Source organism: Microtus ochrogaster, unplaced genomic scaffold (assembly GCF_000317375.1).
Source record: "Microtus ochrogaster isolate Prairie Vole_2 unplaced genomic scaffold, MicOch1.0 UNK82, whole genome shotgun sequence".
Classification (NCBI taxonomy): Eukaryota; Metazoa; Chordata; class Mammalia; order Rodentia; family Cricetidae; genus Microtus; species Microtus ochrogaster.
The window spans coordinates 976,842-995,107 of record NW_004949180.1 but is presented as its reverse complement, the minus strand read 5'-3'; the positions used below and the strand labels follow the sequence as shown (position 1 = coordinate 995,107).

The 18,266-nt window shown below is 46.3% G+C and overlaps 1 protein-coding gene across 1 annotated transcript in view; it reads left to right on the top strand.

Moving 5' to 3' along the window:
- Ust (uronyl 2-sulfotransferase) overlaps positions 1-18,266 on the top strand; it is a 285,177-nt gene that overhangs the window by 185,921 nt on the left and 80,990 nt on the right. The window contains exon 5 of the mRNA XM_013354990.2: positions 5,403-5,556. Within this exon, the coding sequence (XP_013210444.2) occupies positions 5,403-5,556 (154 nt within the window). The remainder of the gene's footprint in view (positions 1-5,402; positions 5,557-18,266) is intronic.

The window sequence follows — 18,266 nt, the reverse complement described above, 5'->3', positions numbered from 1 at the left end:
TCATCCCCTCTGTTCTTCTCTCCCGGTAGCCCAGGTCCAGGGCCTTAGCTCTAAGATGTGCACAAGCATGAGGAAAATTACAAGATGAACACGATTCCTTGGCAGGACCACTGTTAAATTCACAGAACCAGGGTATTAAGAGTGAGTTTGCCTTCTTTTTCAGGGGTGTGTCTTTCTTCCGTCTAAGTAGCAAACTGTGGCTCCACAGAGACAGTCCCCCCCCCCCCAGAAGAACACAAGGAGTAAGGAGAACAGCTGAGATGGGAATTGTTAGAGACCCTGCAATCTGAGCGCTGTTTTGAATTCTAAGCATAAATGCTTCTGAACTGCTCTAGAGAAAGCTGCCCCTACAACCAGCAAACGCTGCTGGTGTGCGAAGCCAGATGAAGAGGCCAGGCTAGAGTGCTGTGTCCTTTGGTGGTATTTCTGAACTTTTATGCATCGTTAACTTGTAGCGATGTCCTTGCTGCTGAGCAGACTGTCAGAATCAGGCTGGACCCGGCTCCGCCCCCAGTCCAGTCCCTTTCTCTCACATATGTGTTCACAATATGCATACCGCGAAGTCTTGAAGGACCTGCGTTCATAGCGGGTTCTTGTTTTGTTTTTTTCTGCATTTATTTTTCTCCATTGAGAATGGCATTCCTATCTGACATGTAGTCAAGAGCAGCAATGTAAACGCTGTCACGTGAGCTCTTGGCAGTTGGCTAGTGAGCTGACTTCCTGTACCCGTGGCCTCAAGTCCTACATCTTTGTTCATTTTTCCTCTGAGTCCAAAGGAACCCTTCGGCCATTTGCAGTCCTGTTCATCCCACCAATAGGTGTTTCTGCAGTTACTCTGGAGCCGGCTTCCTGTCAGAGTCCTGCCAGCTCAGCAGAGAGCTCAGGTTTGGCCTGGGTTTGCACGGTTTTTCCTAGGGTGTTCTTTGATACCTATTTTGAACTCCTTGGAAATTTGGGTCAGGCAAATGTTTATTCCTCTGGATGAAGGGAGGCCTAGAAGGTGCGGTTCTGTGTTGGGATGTCGAAGATGGGCCTTTCGTGTTTGTGTTGTAGCTTTGTATGATTTGCACTGATTATTGAAGTAACTTTAGGACATGTGTGTGTGTGTGTAGATGTATACATATCCATATACATCATATACATACATATATACACGTATGTGTGTCTGTGTGAGTGTGTATGTATAGATATATACATATACATGCATACATATGTATGTGTCTGTGTGTATACATAGATACATAATACACACACACACACACACACACACACACACACACACATTTTTTTAAAATCTCAACTCTTCCACATCAGCAGCCTCTCTGGAGTGTGTCTTGGATCACGTTCTCGAACGACAGTGACACACTCAGTTCTGCTTGTCTCTCTTGACCTTTCCCGCCTTTGTTGTTTGTCTCCTGAGCTTTTGTGGGGACCAGAGGATAATATTCTGTCCCTGTCTAGAGTCTCTCACACCCTCAGTTGAATTCTCCTAGCTGTGGCAACTTCCTAAAATACATTAGAACTTGAAGCCGCTGAAGGGGTCAAGTAAACCATAGGGGCTCTCATGCTAAAAATGCCAAATCTTCTTCCCTTAACCTTTTTGTTTTGGTTTTAGTTTTTTGAGTCTGGGTTTCCATGTGTAGCCCCGGGGAATCCTGCAAGTAGCTTTGTAGACCAGGCTTGGCCTTGAACTCACAGACTTACTTGCCTCTGCCTCCCAAATGCTGGGATTAAAGGCCTGCGCCACCACCACCACCTGGCTCCCTCAACTCTTCTTATTCCTCCTCTTTATTCAGGGTTCTACCTGACACCCCCAACTGTTGTTCCTACTTCTGTTTCCACAGATCAAGTGGTAGCCCCAATGCCAACACCGACTTGTGAAAGAAAGCAAAGGAGAACAAAGGAACACAGGGGCTTAGCCTCCAGGCTGGCTGTGTGATGCCAGCTGAGGCATTTGACACTTTCTCAAGTGAAGTCTGAATTACTATGGGAACAGAGCCTGAAGCCAGATGCCCTTGAAGGTGTCCTTTTCAACAGAGCAAGCCAGATCCTAGCACTTCTACAATTCACTGAGTTCCCATCTCTTTTCTAGATGTTGGCTTTGCTCTTATCCTCACAAGCGGCGGGATCCCTTTTGATCGGCTCCCTTTAAAAATGATCCAGAAGCTTCAGTCTTCGAAAACAAAAATTAAAAGTAGATGCAGGATGTTTAACACTGTCTCCACCTACTTACCCAGACCTAGAAGTTGAAGTTCAAGGGGAGAGCTTTATTGTGAGCTCTCCCTATTGATATCTGCTGAATTTGTCTTTCTCAGGTAGCAGCCTTCCTCAGCCTTGTACTATAGGTTATGAGTGCATTCACAAGGACACACATACTTTGAGTTTCCCTCGGTTTCCCTCATAAATTTCTTCCTTTCTTTTTCCTTTCTTTCTTTCTTTCTTTCTTTCTTTCTTTCTTTCTTTCTTTCTTTCTTTTTCCTTCCTTCCTTTCTTCTTTTCTTTTTTTTTCCTTATCATTTTATCTTCCTCAATGAGCAGGAACCCTGATGTCATCAGCCAGTCACTCCTCGTCTTTCCTTCAGGCCATTTTCATCAGCTTCCCACAGCAAATGTTGGCTCTGCTTCTCTCCCCTCAATGCAAGTCAGAGAGCAAAGTCTGCTGGCTTGCGCAGCCATCTTCATGCCTTTATCTTCATGTCCAGTGAGATGCTGTGTTTTGTTTGATATGGTTGAGATGTTCTGCTGGTCGGCATTGGTGATTGTTCCTTACCCAAAGGTGGTTAGAGCGCTGGGGTCTGTAGACTGACCGTGTGTTCTTCATCTTCCTGTTCTGTGGATTATTGCTGTAGTTCCTGTTTGTCATCATTATGAGCCCAGTTTGTTAAGAGGATATTTGTATTTTCGCAGGTTAGCTGGTGATAAGTATAGCTAACTCCTAGGACTAGAGTAGCTGTCTGTCCTGTAGCACAGATGTCCTCTTGCCTACATCTACGAACGGACAAGATTCATTATAGCAGGGCTAACCTCACTTTGGTGTAGCCTGTTTTCCTATATGACAGTACTGGGGAGTCCAGAATAGCAGGTTTGCGTCCTGGGGACTGAAATTTACTGTTGGAGAATCCTTCCTTTGTGTTCCTTTAGAATCTTCTTGCTTGTGTGTGCATGCACACACGAGCACATCCATGCGTGTTTGTGTGTGTGATGACAACCTTGAACATCATTTCTCAGTTGCCTTGTTTGTGACAGGGACTCTCTGGCCGATAAGCTCCAGGGTCCTCCTTTCCCTATCTCTCATGTCACCATTGCTGGCATTGTGAGCACATGCCTCCATGCCCAGCTTTCTACATGGGGACCAAATTCAGCTCCTCTTGGAAAGCAAGTGCTTTACTGACTGAGCCATGTCCCCAGTTTTTAGTGCCTTCTTACTGAGTATCTTTAAAAATGCAAATATGCTGGGCTCCGCTGTGTGTGAATTAATACACACAAACATATTGGTGGCTCGTTATATCTACTTTGCTCTGGCAGTACAACCCTTATACTGATAGAATTGAACAGCCAGGAAGCATGCATGAAAGCACTGATTTCTGTATTTAGTTACCATCTGTTAAGGGCCTACTGTGTGCTGTCCACTACTAGATGACGTAGTCTATGGCCATAGGAGGCACCCAGTCTGTTGTGAGAGACAGACATGTCAACACAGTAGGAAAGCCAGAATTCAGGGATGGAGCACACTGGGGTTAGGTGCTAACGGAATATAAAACCTGGTGCACCTGAAGTCAAGAGTTCAGGGCAGCCTTAGAGCTGCGTGAGACCCTGTCTCCAAAAAACCAACAGAACAGTGGCTGAAGTTATATGATTATGACTCAGGCTGGGTTTTAAGTGGTGAGCAGAGTCCTCTAGCAAGAGAGGTGGGTACTGGCTCCTGTCCAGCCATTTTATCTGAGTGTTTTCTGTCTCTTGGAGCAATGCCAAGCACTTTCATCAGATGGAAGCTGTAGGTTCTCTCTGGAAGTCACTAGAACCTCATCACAGGGCCATGGGTTCTCTCCCAAGGTCACTAGAAAGTACCTCTGCCCAGAGCCTGAGGTCTTACCATAGTCCTCTCTGGGGTCACTTTCTTGAAGCAGTTCAGAGAAGCGGGAAGGAGCCCTGAATGGAATTTCATCTTCCTAATATGGATCTTGAAGGCCTTGCCTTTAAAACAGGTTCTTACTGCAAATGCGGAATCCTTGTGGAAGTATTAAAGCTAGAGAAGCCATCCAGAATGGCCACCCTGTGGCCCTCAGCCCAAGTCCTCCCCGGGAGAGCCACGCATGCAGCCCAACACAAAACCTGGAAGCCTTCTTAACACAGTGGGAAACACTGTCCAGGTCTTTGCATAGCTCTACAGTACAGACCTTATAGATGACGGCATCCATCACCATGTCAAGTGCTGGCCATGCCTGATAGATACTAATGCAGTTGTTGTTTCCTGATGGAGTCTCATTGTGTAGCTTAGGCTGTCCTCAAACCCCAAATCATCTCCTCCGTGCCGGGGAATGGTTCCAGTCCTTGGGGATAATCATCTTGATTTGTAATTCTGCATCATTATGTTTCTTAACTCTGGGATTTCCTTTCTACGGACAAAACTGAAGATTCTGGATCCAGGACGACCTGTGTTCATCTCCTGGCAGAGTCACAAATTGTTTAGCCTCTTTCTGCCTCAGTTTCCCCGGGTATAACGGGGATAAGTCCAGTTTGTAGTCCACAGAAGATCGGAGATCTTCCCTGCGTTTGCTGGGTCAAGTATTAAGAACCTAGTGACTGTTGAATCCTCAGGGATGGTGACTGCTTCCAGTCCACTCCCTAGAGCACCTGGCTGAGACGATGCGAATTATAGTGTTATAGAAGGCCTGTGTAGCCACCAAGGCATTTGGAGTCAAGCAGTAAATTGAAACAACTGCTGAGGGTCCCCTGTATGCCGGGGGTTTTGTACCCCCTGGAAATACAAAGTCTTGTCCTTAGCAAAGCTGGACCTACTGAGAAAACCAGACATTTGTACCTTAACACTGTCACATGGCATAAAAGGGATAGGGCTGTGCAAAAAAAAAAAAAAATAAAAAGAAAGAAAGAAAGAAAGAAAGAAAGAAAGAAAGAAAGAAAGAAAGAAAGAAAGAAAGAGAGAAAGAAACCTGGTCTCTCAGTGTCCTTATGGGCACCTGGATCATGTGTTCCTGTTTCCTGCATGGTAACAAAATGCCTCCCAATTTCCAGTTGCCTGTCATAGTGGTGGGAGGCACTTTAGCAGATGGGCAATGGTTGGATTAAGTCAACCTAGAAGGAAAATCTGTCCCAGCAGGCCTTATTTTCTTGCAGCAGGGATGAATTGTAATGAGTTTCCTGTTTGTGTGCCCGTGTGTTAGGTTTGGAGGAGACCAGCCCGTCTACATCAACATCATTAGAGACCCCGTCAGTAGGTTTCTATCCAACTATTTCTTCCGTCGCTTCGGAGACTGGAGAGGGGAACAGAATCACATGATCCGCACCCCCAGCATGAGGCAGGAGGAACGCTACCTGGTAAGTTCTGCAGCAGGCCCGAGCGGGGAGTCCTGGCTGGGAGCTCCTGTACCTCGGAAGGCTCTGTGGGTGAGAACTTGTTCCAGGTGACCAGAACACCTCGACTGATCCCAGATTTGCTTTGCTCAGTTTGTCTTTATTGCTGAGTTGTAGGACGTTCCTTGGGAGTCCCGAGGGGCCACTCCCATCGTTAAGAACAGATGTGTTTCAAGATCTCTCTTTGCAGAGGGCTGCAAAGTCTGTTCTCACTCTTGATCCTATTCAGTTCCCATGGCAACCTCTCCAGAGAGTGGGTTTCCACATGGGGACCTTGAGATTCCAAAGGGACCTAGATGTCCTGTTCCCCTGACAGTGTACCTGGCCGTTGCTGGTCTGACAACCAGCTGATGGTCTTCTAGCCTTCTGGCTTCAAGTCCTGCTTTTCTCCCGCGCTGTCGATGACTGGCTCCCGTGTGCCACTTGGTGTTTCTGAATCTCCATAAAGGATGCTATTGTTGGCCTCCAGTTGTTTCAAAAAAGGAATTACTCACAAAAAAAATGGAAGGCAGAGCTGTGTGCCATAGACCAGCCTGCCATGCACCAGAATAAAAGACATATTTCTCATCTCTTAGTGAGTTGGTGACAAAAGCTCGTTGAGGAGCTGTGAGCCCCACGCTTAGGAGGCAGAAATCATGCCCTCTGCGTGTGAGAGCCCGGTGAGTTTCCCAGGTTATCTTGTGCTGTTGGGCAAGGGCACGGCCAGGGCCAGATGTGCTGAGGCATTGGGTGCAGATGTGATCCCACAACTGGAGTAGCATGTACTCAGCACCTGTGTCTGCTCCTACTGGTCCCCATCACCAGCCTTGTCACCAAGAGAGGGTAGCAACAGTGTCATCACAATACCCAACCCCCCTTTGATGCTTAAAAAAAAATCTCGGTATGTGTTTCATTCTCAGGTCACTTGTGGAGGTCACCATGGTGTCACTTTCACATCTTAAGATCTGTACAAGAGATACAGAGGACAGGTTAAACACCTTATTCATCCATGTGCTTCCAGGTGGTAGGCCGGCCCAGACCAGACTCAAATCTGTCTGCTTCCCACCAGTACAGGCTGAGCATCCTTTTATGAAAATCCACAATGCCCTCAAATCACTCTGAGAATCGACATACTGTACCCCAACCCCACTGACATCGTCATCAGAAATGTATGCGCACTGTGAACACCGCATAGCATTAGTTCTAGGATATTGTCTATGAAACGTGCATGGGCTTCATGTTTAGACTTGGTATTCCCCCAAGGTATCTCATGTAATAACTCTTTAAGATTTCTAAGCATTTCAATGTTTCTTCATTTACCTGAAGCTTCAGGGATTTTTTAAATTTTTGTTTTGTTTTGTTTTAGTTTATGGTGTCAAGTGCCCTAATCTTTGTCTTTAAATTGCAGTTAGGAGCATGGATACTGATATATTTTTGATTCAGTGACATGATGTATGTACTCAAAATACAGAATCACCTCCCAAAGGAATAGTGTTTTCTAGTTATCTTTGTTATTTGTATTGACTCTTACAATGGATTTATGTTGTTTTTAAAAGAGTACATTTTATTTAATTAAAAATATATTTCAAAGGTCTGACTTAGTCTTAATACCTTAATACTAAGAAAGTGCTGAGAAGCCAAAGATACAGACATGAATCGTCTTTGTTTTATTAAAAATAGATTTTTCTCTCACACAATATATGTCAACCACAGTTTCCCCTTCCTCCACTCCTTCTACCTCCCCACAACCTCCCCTATGTCCTAGACCCACCCCACACTGTTTTCATTCAGAAAGGAGCAGAACTCTAAGAGACAACAACCAAATCTGACAAAACAAGATACAATAAAATGAAGCAAAAGCCCTCATTATCAAGGCTGGACAAGGCAACCCAATAGGAGGAAAAGGGTCCCAAGAGCAGGCAAAGAGTCAGAGACACATCACTGCCACAATTAGGAGTCCCACAAAAACATCAAGCTAGCAGTCATAACATATATGCAGAGGACCTTGCAGGGACCCATGCAGGCACGGTGCTTGCCACTTGGGTCTCTGTGAGGCCACATGAGCCCTACTTAGTTGACTCAGTGGGCCATGTTCTCCTGCTGATCCCCACTGACTCTTATAGATTTTCCTCCTCCTCTGTATTCATGGGGTCCCCAAGCTCTGTGGAGAGGGACCCAATAGGGACCTACAAATTAGACTGTCTCCGCGTGATGTCTGGCTATGGGTTTCTGCACCCATTCTCATGTGCTGTGGGGGAAGCCTCTCTGCTGATGACTGAATAAGGCACCGATCTATTAGACATTGTTTCATTGTTTTTTTCCCAGTTGTGTTTGGTTCTACCCTAGGTCTCTGAGTTACCTGGTCTCCCCAGTCCCTGGCCATGCAGGCAGTGTAGGTCATGGGCTCCCTCTTGTGGAGTGAGTCTCAAGGTAAACCCAGATACTGGTTGGCCACTCATACAAGTTCTGCAGTATCATTGCCCAGCCCATCTCGCAGGCAGGACGTCCTGCAGGTCAAAGTTTTGGGCTGGGTTGGTGTCCAGGATTCTCCTTCAGTAGCAGGCCACCTTTGCACACCAGAGAGACTGGAATGTAGGGTTGAAGGCTCCGTGCAGACACGAGCTCAGTCTCTCTGTGTTCAGTGAGCTGCGTGGATGTTGTCCTCTATGACAGGGCGCCACTGTCGGTTCTTGGAGAGCAACTCTGTTCTAGCGTCAGCCTGGGTTGTTTGGGAATCTCCATGGGAGGACATGAGTCTTCTAAGTTCTCTCTTTCAAGAGCAGACGGGAGCTGAGGAGAATCATCTGGACTCTTCTACTCTGTCAAACTTCAGTGCTGTCCTGTAGATCAGTGGTCCTCAACCTTCCCGATGCTACAACCCTTTAGTAGAGATCTGCATGTTGTCGTGATCCCCACCCCACCGTAAAATTATTTCGTTGCTACTTCACAGTTGTAATTTTGATACAATTATGAATCATAATGTAAATATCTTATATGCAGGATATCTGATGTGTGACCCCTGTGAAAGGGTCTTTTGACCCCAAAGGGGGTGGTGACCCACAGCTTGAGTACCACTGCTATAGCGCATCCCATATGTCACAATCCTCCTAAGTTTGTGTAAGTCATACTCTACAGTCTTTAGAAGGAGAACTTGCATATAGGGAGTGGGGCATGGTAGAGCGGTATAGTTTTCTCTTCCTTCTTGTTGTTTTTAGGGCTGAGAATCATATCCAAGGCTTCACACTTGCTAGGCAAGTGCTCCGTCACCAAGCTACCTCCCAGGCCTATATTTATTTTTTTTAAGACTCCCCAATTTTGAACATTGCACTGGTAAGTGCCTGGGTGGCTTTTGACTTGAGTGGTTCCAGGGACATTTTCTGATGGAATTCTACTCTCAGTGTCTCGACGTTGCCCCTTTCCCAGAAATGAACACTGTGCTCTGGACATGACTATTTCAGCTGAGCTCACCAGATTGCTTCTTGGCCAGGCTCCCCAGTGTGGCAGAGGGAAAACCGGGGGCGGGGGTAAGAAGGGAGTCCAAGTTACCCCATCTGCCCTGGCCTGATCCCGTTCAAGGCTGTTTTCTTCTTCAGAGAATAGTTTATTTATTTGGAAGATACTCTATTGCCTGTTTCTTTTTAAATAGCTGAAACGTCTTTTTTGTTTTAGGTTTTTTTTTTTCCATCTCTCTAGTCCCATGCCATAAAATTGTCCCGGTCAGAACCATCTTCAGTTTGGCAAGCCTGGATGGTCACTTGTGTACATCAAAAAAGAGTATTGTTTGTTCTTAATGTCTGCTCAGCAAAACTGAAAGGGTGCCACCTCAGCTGAACTGAGCAGGCCACCCCCCTTGGGGACACTGCACCAGGCCACTCCCTGTATGCCACATGCCCACAGACTCAGTGCTGGCGTGAATCGGGGCTCTATTCCAGATCTCAGTGCCCTGAAGCCTCTTGCTTTAACCAGTTGCCAAAAATCTCAGTGTGCTCTTGGCCCAGAGTCCGGTGGAGCTTCTGAGCACACAGCTGAGAAGGCTCCTAGCGGAAGGGGCCGAAGAGAGGTGGTACCTTGCTGTCGTGGGTGGTTTGGAAAAAGATGGAAAGTGATGCTGGACTCTGTGCCTTGCGGAGGTGGTGAGGTCACTTTACACAGGTGTGGGACTGGATAGAGCACAAACCTCTCAATCCCGCAGTGTGACAAACACCCCCTCAGACCTTATGTTTTACCTTCTAAATGTAAAGAAAAAGAGAACCCAGCGAAGTGCTGTGTTTTCTGGGCAGAACGGTCTCCTGTAGGGTCAGCTGCTGTAAGGGCACCAACATGTCTTTGTTGTTATAGAGACATAACCGCTAAAATCGTTTGTTTGAGGTGGGGCTATAGCTCTCTTGGTAGAGTGCTCGCCTAGTTTACATGAAGCGCCAGGATTGATCCCCAGCATTTCATAAACTGGCACCAGCGGCTGGGAGGTGGAAGTGGGAAGTTCAAGGTCATCTTCAGATAGAGAGAGCTTGAAGCCAGCCTGGAATACATCAACCATTTTCTCAAAACTGGGGTGGGCATTTGTTTTCAAACATTGAAGCCTTATCCTGTTCTTTATAGTTTCTAGAAGCATCTAGTTTTTGTCAAACTTGCTGCTTCTTTTTAAAACATTCTTTATTGGCATTTACCAGAGAATAATGTTTAGATAAATTAACGACGCACAGATGACTGGCAGGAAGAAAGGCAGTGGCCACAGGCTCAATCATCTTTGTCTCCTCAGCCCCACAGTGTGAGGCTGGCAGGAAGGTACCAGCAGCCCAGGCCCTCTGTATGAGAACATGAGCTAGAAGCAACTGAGGGTTTTGAGAGGAAAGCAAGCAGCAGGGCTACGTTGGCTAATTTATACCAACTTGACACAGGCTAGAATCATCTGAGAGGAGGGAAACCCGACTGAGAAAATGCCTTCATAGATGAGGTTGGAGGCATGTCTGTAGAGCATTTTCTTAATTAGTAATTAATGGAATTAATTAGCAGCCCATGGTGGGTGGTGCCATCCCTGGGCTGCTGGTCCCAAGGTTCTATAAAAAAAAAAAAAACAGGCTGAGCAAGCCAGTAAGCAGCACCCCTCCATGGCCTCTGCATCAGTTCCTGCCTCCAGGTTCCAGTTCTGCCCTGACTGCTTTTGATCAACAGCTATAGGGAACTGTGAATTAAATCAACCCTTTCTGTCACAAGTTGCTGTTGGTCATGGCGTTTCATCACAACAATAGTAACCCCAAGACAAGGGCCTTCCCTGCCAAGCCTAGCCCCTTCTGCTCTAAGCCTCTGTAAGACTGGCTTTCTCATGCTGTTCTTTTAGCTCAGCCAGCTGTGCAGCTAGAACTCCTGCTTGACTTTTCCTGACAGCTGTGCACACTTCAATCGTGGAATGTTTATCATGTTGAACTTCATCCTCAGGCCTAGCTGCTGCCCCAGTAGGCCGCCCCACTACTGGAAGGGCAGGATGGCGTGGGGAGCATGTTCCCATTGAGTAAGCCGCCTCTGTGATACGAGTCATTCAGCTTGGCTGAAACCCATGGAAATAATGCATGTTTCAAAGAAAGGCTGCGTAATTGACAGCTTTTGAATTCGTAAGGAATCCAGTGAGTCATGCTGGCCCTCTTAGATCCTGGAGAAGCCTGACAGTGGGTCAGACTCAGCTGGCTTTTGCTTTTTTATTATTATTATTACTAATTGTTTGAGTTAGCGTAGAAAATTGTGGGTTTCCTTATGACTTTTTTGTGACTATGCATCTTTTTTGTGCCATTGTTTCCTGCTCAAAAACTTCCTCTCCAGTGCTCTGCCCTCTCCTCTTACCCTTTCACTGGTCTTCCTGTCCCTCAAATGTCCCCCTTCTGTAATAAGTTACGCAGTTTAATTTGCCTGAACATTTGGACTCTGGACATGGTTAGCTTGGGAGTTATAAGTGTGAAATGCTGGCGAGTGGAAATTTCCACTCCTTCTTCACCAGCTGATGTCTCAGTCATCCTGGGAATGAAGCCTCGGGTTTTATCTCCATTCTGAAACATTTTTCTTTAAGAAGAAATCCAGTAAAGGGTTTGATATATATGTATTTCAGCGGATAACTATGTTTCCAGATTCTTTCTAGAGGCTAGAAAGGAAGCGTGTGCTCTTTACTGCTATGGAGTTGGTCTCTGATTGCAGGCCAAGCTAAGGGCCTTGGACTTGGTGTCACTGTGTTAGCTAGTGACTGCCAGAGATTGGCCTCTGTAGGCCTCATTTGTCTGATCTGTAAAATGGGACTATTGATTATTTTCTTAGCCTTTCTCATGGGTTATTGAGAGAGCCAGTTAATCCATACAAAACTTAGAAACCTCCATGGGAACCTAAAATCCTCAAAGAACACATATCAGTATTGGTGCATCTATACCCTCAGTTTTGTTAATGGATTTTTGTGGCCTAAAAATGGTCCCTTTCCTCACTAGTGACTTTTCAAGAGGCAGCTGATAGTGTTCTAGTGAAAGGGACCATCTATCTCTAACTCTAGGCTGGAGCTTCTCAGCTGGAGGATCCTGAAGAGGCCACTGCTTTTCATGGCCCCTGATGTGTCAGGTCTGCTAAGGTCTCATATGGCCTCACGGGACCCCATCCTGTATCCTCAGCTGCTAGAGATACCTCGTGATCTCAGGCTGCTGGCAACCATGTGCCCCGTGTTCATTTGCTTGGAGCTTGTGTCCGCATTGGGTTATTAAGTCATATGGTCAGTATGCCTGCCTCTCTGAAGACTGGAGGACCCCAAATGTCCTGCATTGGGGAAGACAAGGTCCTGGGGCCCGGGATCCCCTACCTGAGAGATAGTCTTTCATGCCCACGACAGATAATTTATAAGTAAAGGCCACTGTGTGCGATGCACAGTGTTTTGGGTCACCTGGCAAATGAGGGGGAAGATGAACCAAATAGGGGAGGGAAAGACAAGGAAAATGGAAAGCTGTCAAGGAGTTTGGGAACAAAGGAGAATCAGAGAACCTGGAGCCTCATGAGCTGGAGACTAGACCGCCACCAACTGTCTCCTGAGCTGTCCGCAGAGAGCATCAGCTGTGCACAAGCTGTCGTCATCCGCACTGCTCGCAAAATGCCTGTCTTCCAAGCTCCCATATAACCCACTCATCTCTGAGCACTCAGCGGCTTTTCTAAACCGAAGTTAAAACACCACCACAATTCTCCCCAAAACGTATGGTCAAGTCTGTCATGTACCCCACTCCTAGTGCCAGTTTCTATCTTAGTTAGGTGTTTTATTGCTGTGATAAAAACAATATTTCCAAAAGTAACTTGGGAAGGAAAGGATTTATTTCACCTTATAGCTGGTAATCCGTCATTAAGGGAAATCAGGGCAGGAACCTGGAAGCAGGAGCTGATGCAGAGGACATGGAGGAACACTGCTTACTGGCTGATTCCATGGGTTGCTCAGTCTAGTTTCTTATAAACCCCAGGACCACCTGCTCAGGGATGGTCCCACCCACGATGGTCTGGACCTTCTCATATCTATCATTAATTTAAAAAAAAAATGTTCCACAGGTTTGTCCACAGACCAATCTTGTAGAGGCATTTCCTTGGTTACAGTTTCCTTTTCTCAGATAACAAATTGATGAGAGAGAGAGAGAGAGAGAGAGAGAGAGAGAGAGAGAGAGAGAGAGAGAGAGCAAGAACAACCAAAACAAACCAACAAACCAGGATCCCAGGCTAGGCTGTGTCACTGCGTGTTAGTGGTGCCCATGTGAGAGACCAACATCAGTCCGGTCTCCCTTCCATACCTATACACCAATGAGGCAGGGCCAGGGAGACAAATGAGAAAATCAAGCCACCAATAAAGGACAATGCATAGAGCTGTGTTAATCACTCATGTTGCCAGGAGAGGGAAAACACAAGAGTCAGCAGAAAGACGTGTGTAGTTATGAGAACTACAGCAACCCAACTGCCAGAGAAGATTGGGAAGTGCTGCATAAAGCCGGGCCACATGAAGATACCCATCCTAACACCAGCAGGCCAAGTGGTGGGAAACTAGAACAGCTACACAGAAATGGATCTGGTTCTGACCACCAAACATCACAAACGTAGAGTGGACGAGCTCCCAATGGATGTAGAAATACCAGCGCATTGCTAGTTCCTACAATGGTCCAAGTGTAAGATTAGACAAAGAACTGTTGTCTACAGCTTGTCGTCCTCCTACAAGGAGTAGCTCCAAGTGGGGCAGGGAGGCAATGGGGAGTTCGAAGTCCCTGCAGTTGCTGTTGCTGGTTAGCAATAGTTAGTGCAAACCTAAAAGGCTTAAGATAAGCAGAAGGGGGATAGAGAAGGAAGAAGACAGAAGGGGGGGAAGGTTAGGGCTGGAGACACAGGTTCATGCAGTGACTTGAGTTGTCACTGGCTAGCACTTGTGTGATCAGGAAAAGAATGAAATCCAGGAATGTCCTTGCAGGCCCTGGGCCAGCTTCCCAGGAAAGGAGAAGCCGCTGAGGCTGTAGGGATGGGTGTAGATACAGCAGGGATGAAGATCAGAGGAGAGAACCGCTGCAGATGCTGGAACACTCTAGAAAATGTGCACACTCCTGAGAACAAACAGGCTCACTCTGTACCAAACCACCCATTTGGCGGGAGCCCATGTGGGGGAGGGGGGAGCTGCAGGAGAGGGAGCATTTCTCCAGATGTTCTCTTAAGCCATTCCTCCTGACCTGCTTTCTCCAGGCAAGGTCCCATCAGGACCATCAAACAACCACAGGGGCCACCAGAGCACAGCCAGGTGCATCCCGCTGGCCACCTGTCAGCTGAGCTCATCTGTCCCTCCCTAACTGTGAGTCAGCAGTCCAGCTGTGGGCCAGCCATGGAACCTTGCAGGGCCAGGTGGCTGGCATTTACTAAAGCCTTGTGTGCTCAGCCTTGGCTGTTCCTAGGAGTCACCATCAAGGGGGGGGGGGGAACAGGGATGGAGAGTGGAGGAAGCAGGGGTGGGGGTGGAGTCAAGTCAAAACCACCCCATCCCTGAAATACACTACAGGAATGTGGCTAGTCTATGATGTGGCCAGTTTTGTTTTGTTTTCTTACATTACGTTACTTTGTTACATTTCTTAAAGCCCCAGAAGTGATACTTATGTGTAGCTATGGCTGAGAGCCACGTATCCACTTTCCTCGCTGATTTGCAAGAGGTGTGTTCACTGAGAAGTGTGTCCCCTTTAATCTTAGCCTCTGCCTGTTTAGAAAAAGCTGCATTTGCTCCCTCTTAAATTTTTCTGTTTTCTAGACTTAATTGATACGTATGAATAAAGGTCTCAAGGAAGTTCAGGGGCTGGAGAGATGGCTCAGTGGGTGAAGAGCTCGCCACACAAGCATGAGGACCTGAGTTCAGTCCCCAGAATCCACACAAAAAAGCTGAGTGTCAGGCCCAGGAGAAGGATCAGAGGGCAGCGGAGCTTACGTTCAGGCCTAACGACCAGAGCTTGATCCGTAGGTTACACAAAGTGGCAAGAGAAAACCCGTGGCCTTTAGAAGCAACCAGTAGCATGTATCAGCACATGTACACACACACACACACACACACACACACACACATGCATGCATGCGCACACGCACACTCATGCACATATATTTTGTTTTTCTTTTAAAGTTGGGCATGGTGGTACATACTTATAATCCCAGTGTTAAGAAGACCTACACAGAGGCTTCTTGGGACTTGCTGGCCAGCCTTGCTCACTGAATTTGTGAGCTTTATGTTTAGGGAGAAACCCTGTATCAAAAAAAAAAAAATAGGGTGGAGAGTGGTTAAGGACATCTGACACCTGGCATTAACCTCTGAGTTCTATTTGTACATGTGCACACACACAGTCCAATGATGTAGTACAGGAGCTGCTGTATTTATGAGTATCCCATGTGTACTCATAGTCAGGCATTTCACTAAAAATCGAAGCCAGAGAGCACGGCACACGGCATTTAAGATCTCCCTTTAGAAGTTGTGCTTTAGGCAATAAGACAGAGTGAGCGTTTGGGTGAACACAGTACTTTAACACGTGGACATTACCTTTTCCTTCCCATAGGTTGGCAGTGCACTTGAAACCCATCACAGTCTCTTCAGGGGCTGTGTGACAGTCTTTAAATGCAGGCACACTCACGCAGTGGCGTGTGAAGTAAAATGATGTGGGCGGATAGAACCGGGTTTCAAATGCAGTTGGGAAAGACCTTAAAAGCCCGCCAGAGCCTACGGTTAGAAGCAATGGGGCGAAGTGCCTCAGAAAGTGGCAAAGCTGTGGCTCCATTAATCTGTGATAGAATTTGAATTTTACACCCTGCGCTTGTTTTGCAAATGCTGGCACACCGCTAGAGTTGTTCCCAATTTTGCTCTGCTGTATTTTTCCTCTGCCCAGCTGTTTTACATACACAGTATAAATTCCCGAAGCTGCCTGACCTCCAAACAAGTTGTTAAAAATATTTTGTCTTCTGAAGACAAAAAAAGTAAGGGTAACACATCTAAGAGATTTATTAGGATCTCAGCTTGAATTCTAATTGCAAGCACTTATGAAAATGTCAATATTAACATGAAATAGTTGGCAGTTCTTCTAATAAATGTAAATTGAATTAGATAGTGTGTAATTGGAAAAATACTCCCTCCCTTCAGCCTCTCAAAACAAGTTACAGAATCTGTTAGCTGCAGCAGCCTTGCCCTCTAATGGCTGGAGACTGAAGGACAAGGCTCAGAAAAGCTTAGAGCCTAAGAGGGAATGATGGGCAGGTAACATATCCAGGGCATAGATGTCAGCAGGAGCATAGCAGGCGGCCTCATGATGGGGGGCTGGCGAAAAGCTTCACCTAGTACAGAAATTGGTATATGTTGGGCATATGGCACATACCTCTGTAGTTGGAATTTTCTTTGGGCCACCAACCAGCCCCCCAATAAAGACACAGAGACTTATTATTAATTATGAATGCTCGGCCTCAGCTTAGACTTGTCCCATTGGCCCTTTTAACTTAATTTAACCCTTTTCTATTCATCTATGTTTTGCCTCAGGGTTTTTTACCTTTCTTTCATTTGCTATGTACTGCTTTCCTGCTTCCTCCGTGTCTTGCTGGCTGACCCGCAGCATCTCCCTAGTATCTCTTTTGTTTTGTTTTGTTTTGTTTTTTTTCTTTCTTACCCTGAACCTAAATTTCTCCTTGTACCTACTCTCCCTGCCCAGAAGTCCTGCCTATACCTCCTCCCTTGCTATTGGTCATTCAGTTTTTCATTGGAGCAATCAGGTGCCTTAGGCAGACAAGGAAAAAGAGCAATACATCTTTACATAGTGAAACAAAGGCAAGACATCTTTGCACAGTTAAGCAAACATTCCGCAACACACCTCGTCTTAGTTTCTTTTCCTCTTGCTACAGTAAAGGACTCTGACAACAGCCACTTCAGGGTTATCCTGCATATCGGATATTTACACTATGATTCCTAACAGCAGCAAACTAGAATTGTAAGACAGCAGCAAACCAAGGGGATCATCCATCATAGTGGAGGAAACAGAGGCAGCAGGAGGTTGAAGCAGTTGATCCTATCACAGCCCCAGTAGCAACAGAGAGCGGGGAATGGTGCTGCTCTTTAGCTCCCTTCTCTCTGTTTATATGGTCCAGGATCTGTACTAGGTGAAGCCCCATCATGAGGCCACCTGCTATGCTCCTGCTGACATCTATGTCCTCGATATGGTACCTGGCCCATCATTCCCTCTTAGGCTCTAAGCTTTTTTGAGCCTTGTCCTTCAGTCTCCAGCCATTAGAGGGCAAGGCTGCCCACAGTGGAAAAGTCAGCATAATTAAGATAACTCTCCACAGGTATTTCTGGAGCCCTTCTCCTGCATCAGTCACTGTCAACCTGTGGGTTGCGACTTCTTTGGGGGTCAAATGAGCCTCTCACAGGGCTTTCATATCCAATATCATGCATATCAGTGTATACATTATGACTTATAACAGCAGAAAATTAGAGTTATGAAGTAGCAATAAAAATAATTTTGCGATTGGGGTCACGACAACATGAGGATCTGTACTAAAGGATCAGAGCATTAGGAAGGTTGAGAACCACCGTGCCAGATCATTTAAGATTCTGTGCATCTGACAATTAGCACAAACCCTCACGCACCCAGCATCCCAGGATTTGGGAGGCCAAGGAAGAAAGATCTCAGGTTTGAGGCCACCGTGGTTACACAGCAAGAGACCTTACCCTCTGACCCCAAAGAGAAAAGAGAAAGAGAGGATGGGAGGAGAAGAGAGACCAATGTTGTACATACTTGATTTCCTGAAATTTGGCTGAAGTCCCACTTGACTCCAAGTATAAAAAAGCCTATAGAATAAGCACTCAAGCGTGCATATCCGGGTGGTTTGGTTCAGCAAAATCCGCGCAGCACACTTTAACCAACCACTTTTGTTCCCTTCAATGATACAATATGATACAATGGATGTTACAAAGTGGAGATGGACCAATGGACATAGTTTGGTATGAATTTCATGAGATACTCGGTCTTCTCCACATGGCATTTTCACTGATCATTCAGGAAAACGATCAGGAATGAATGAATAGAGGTGTGGGGGACTTCATTTGGCCACTAAATCCCCTAAGCCTCTAAGACAGACATTTGTCTGACCCTAAACTCATGCAGATATTCAAGGCTGAATGTAAAAATTTTAAGCAAAAGCCGGGC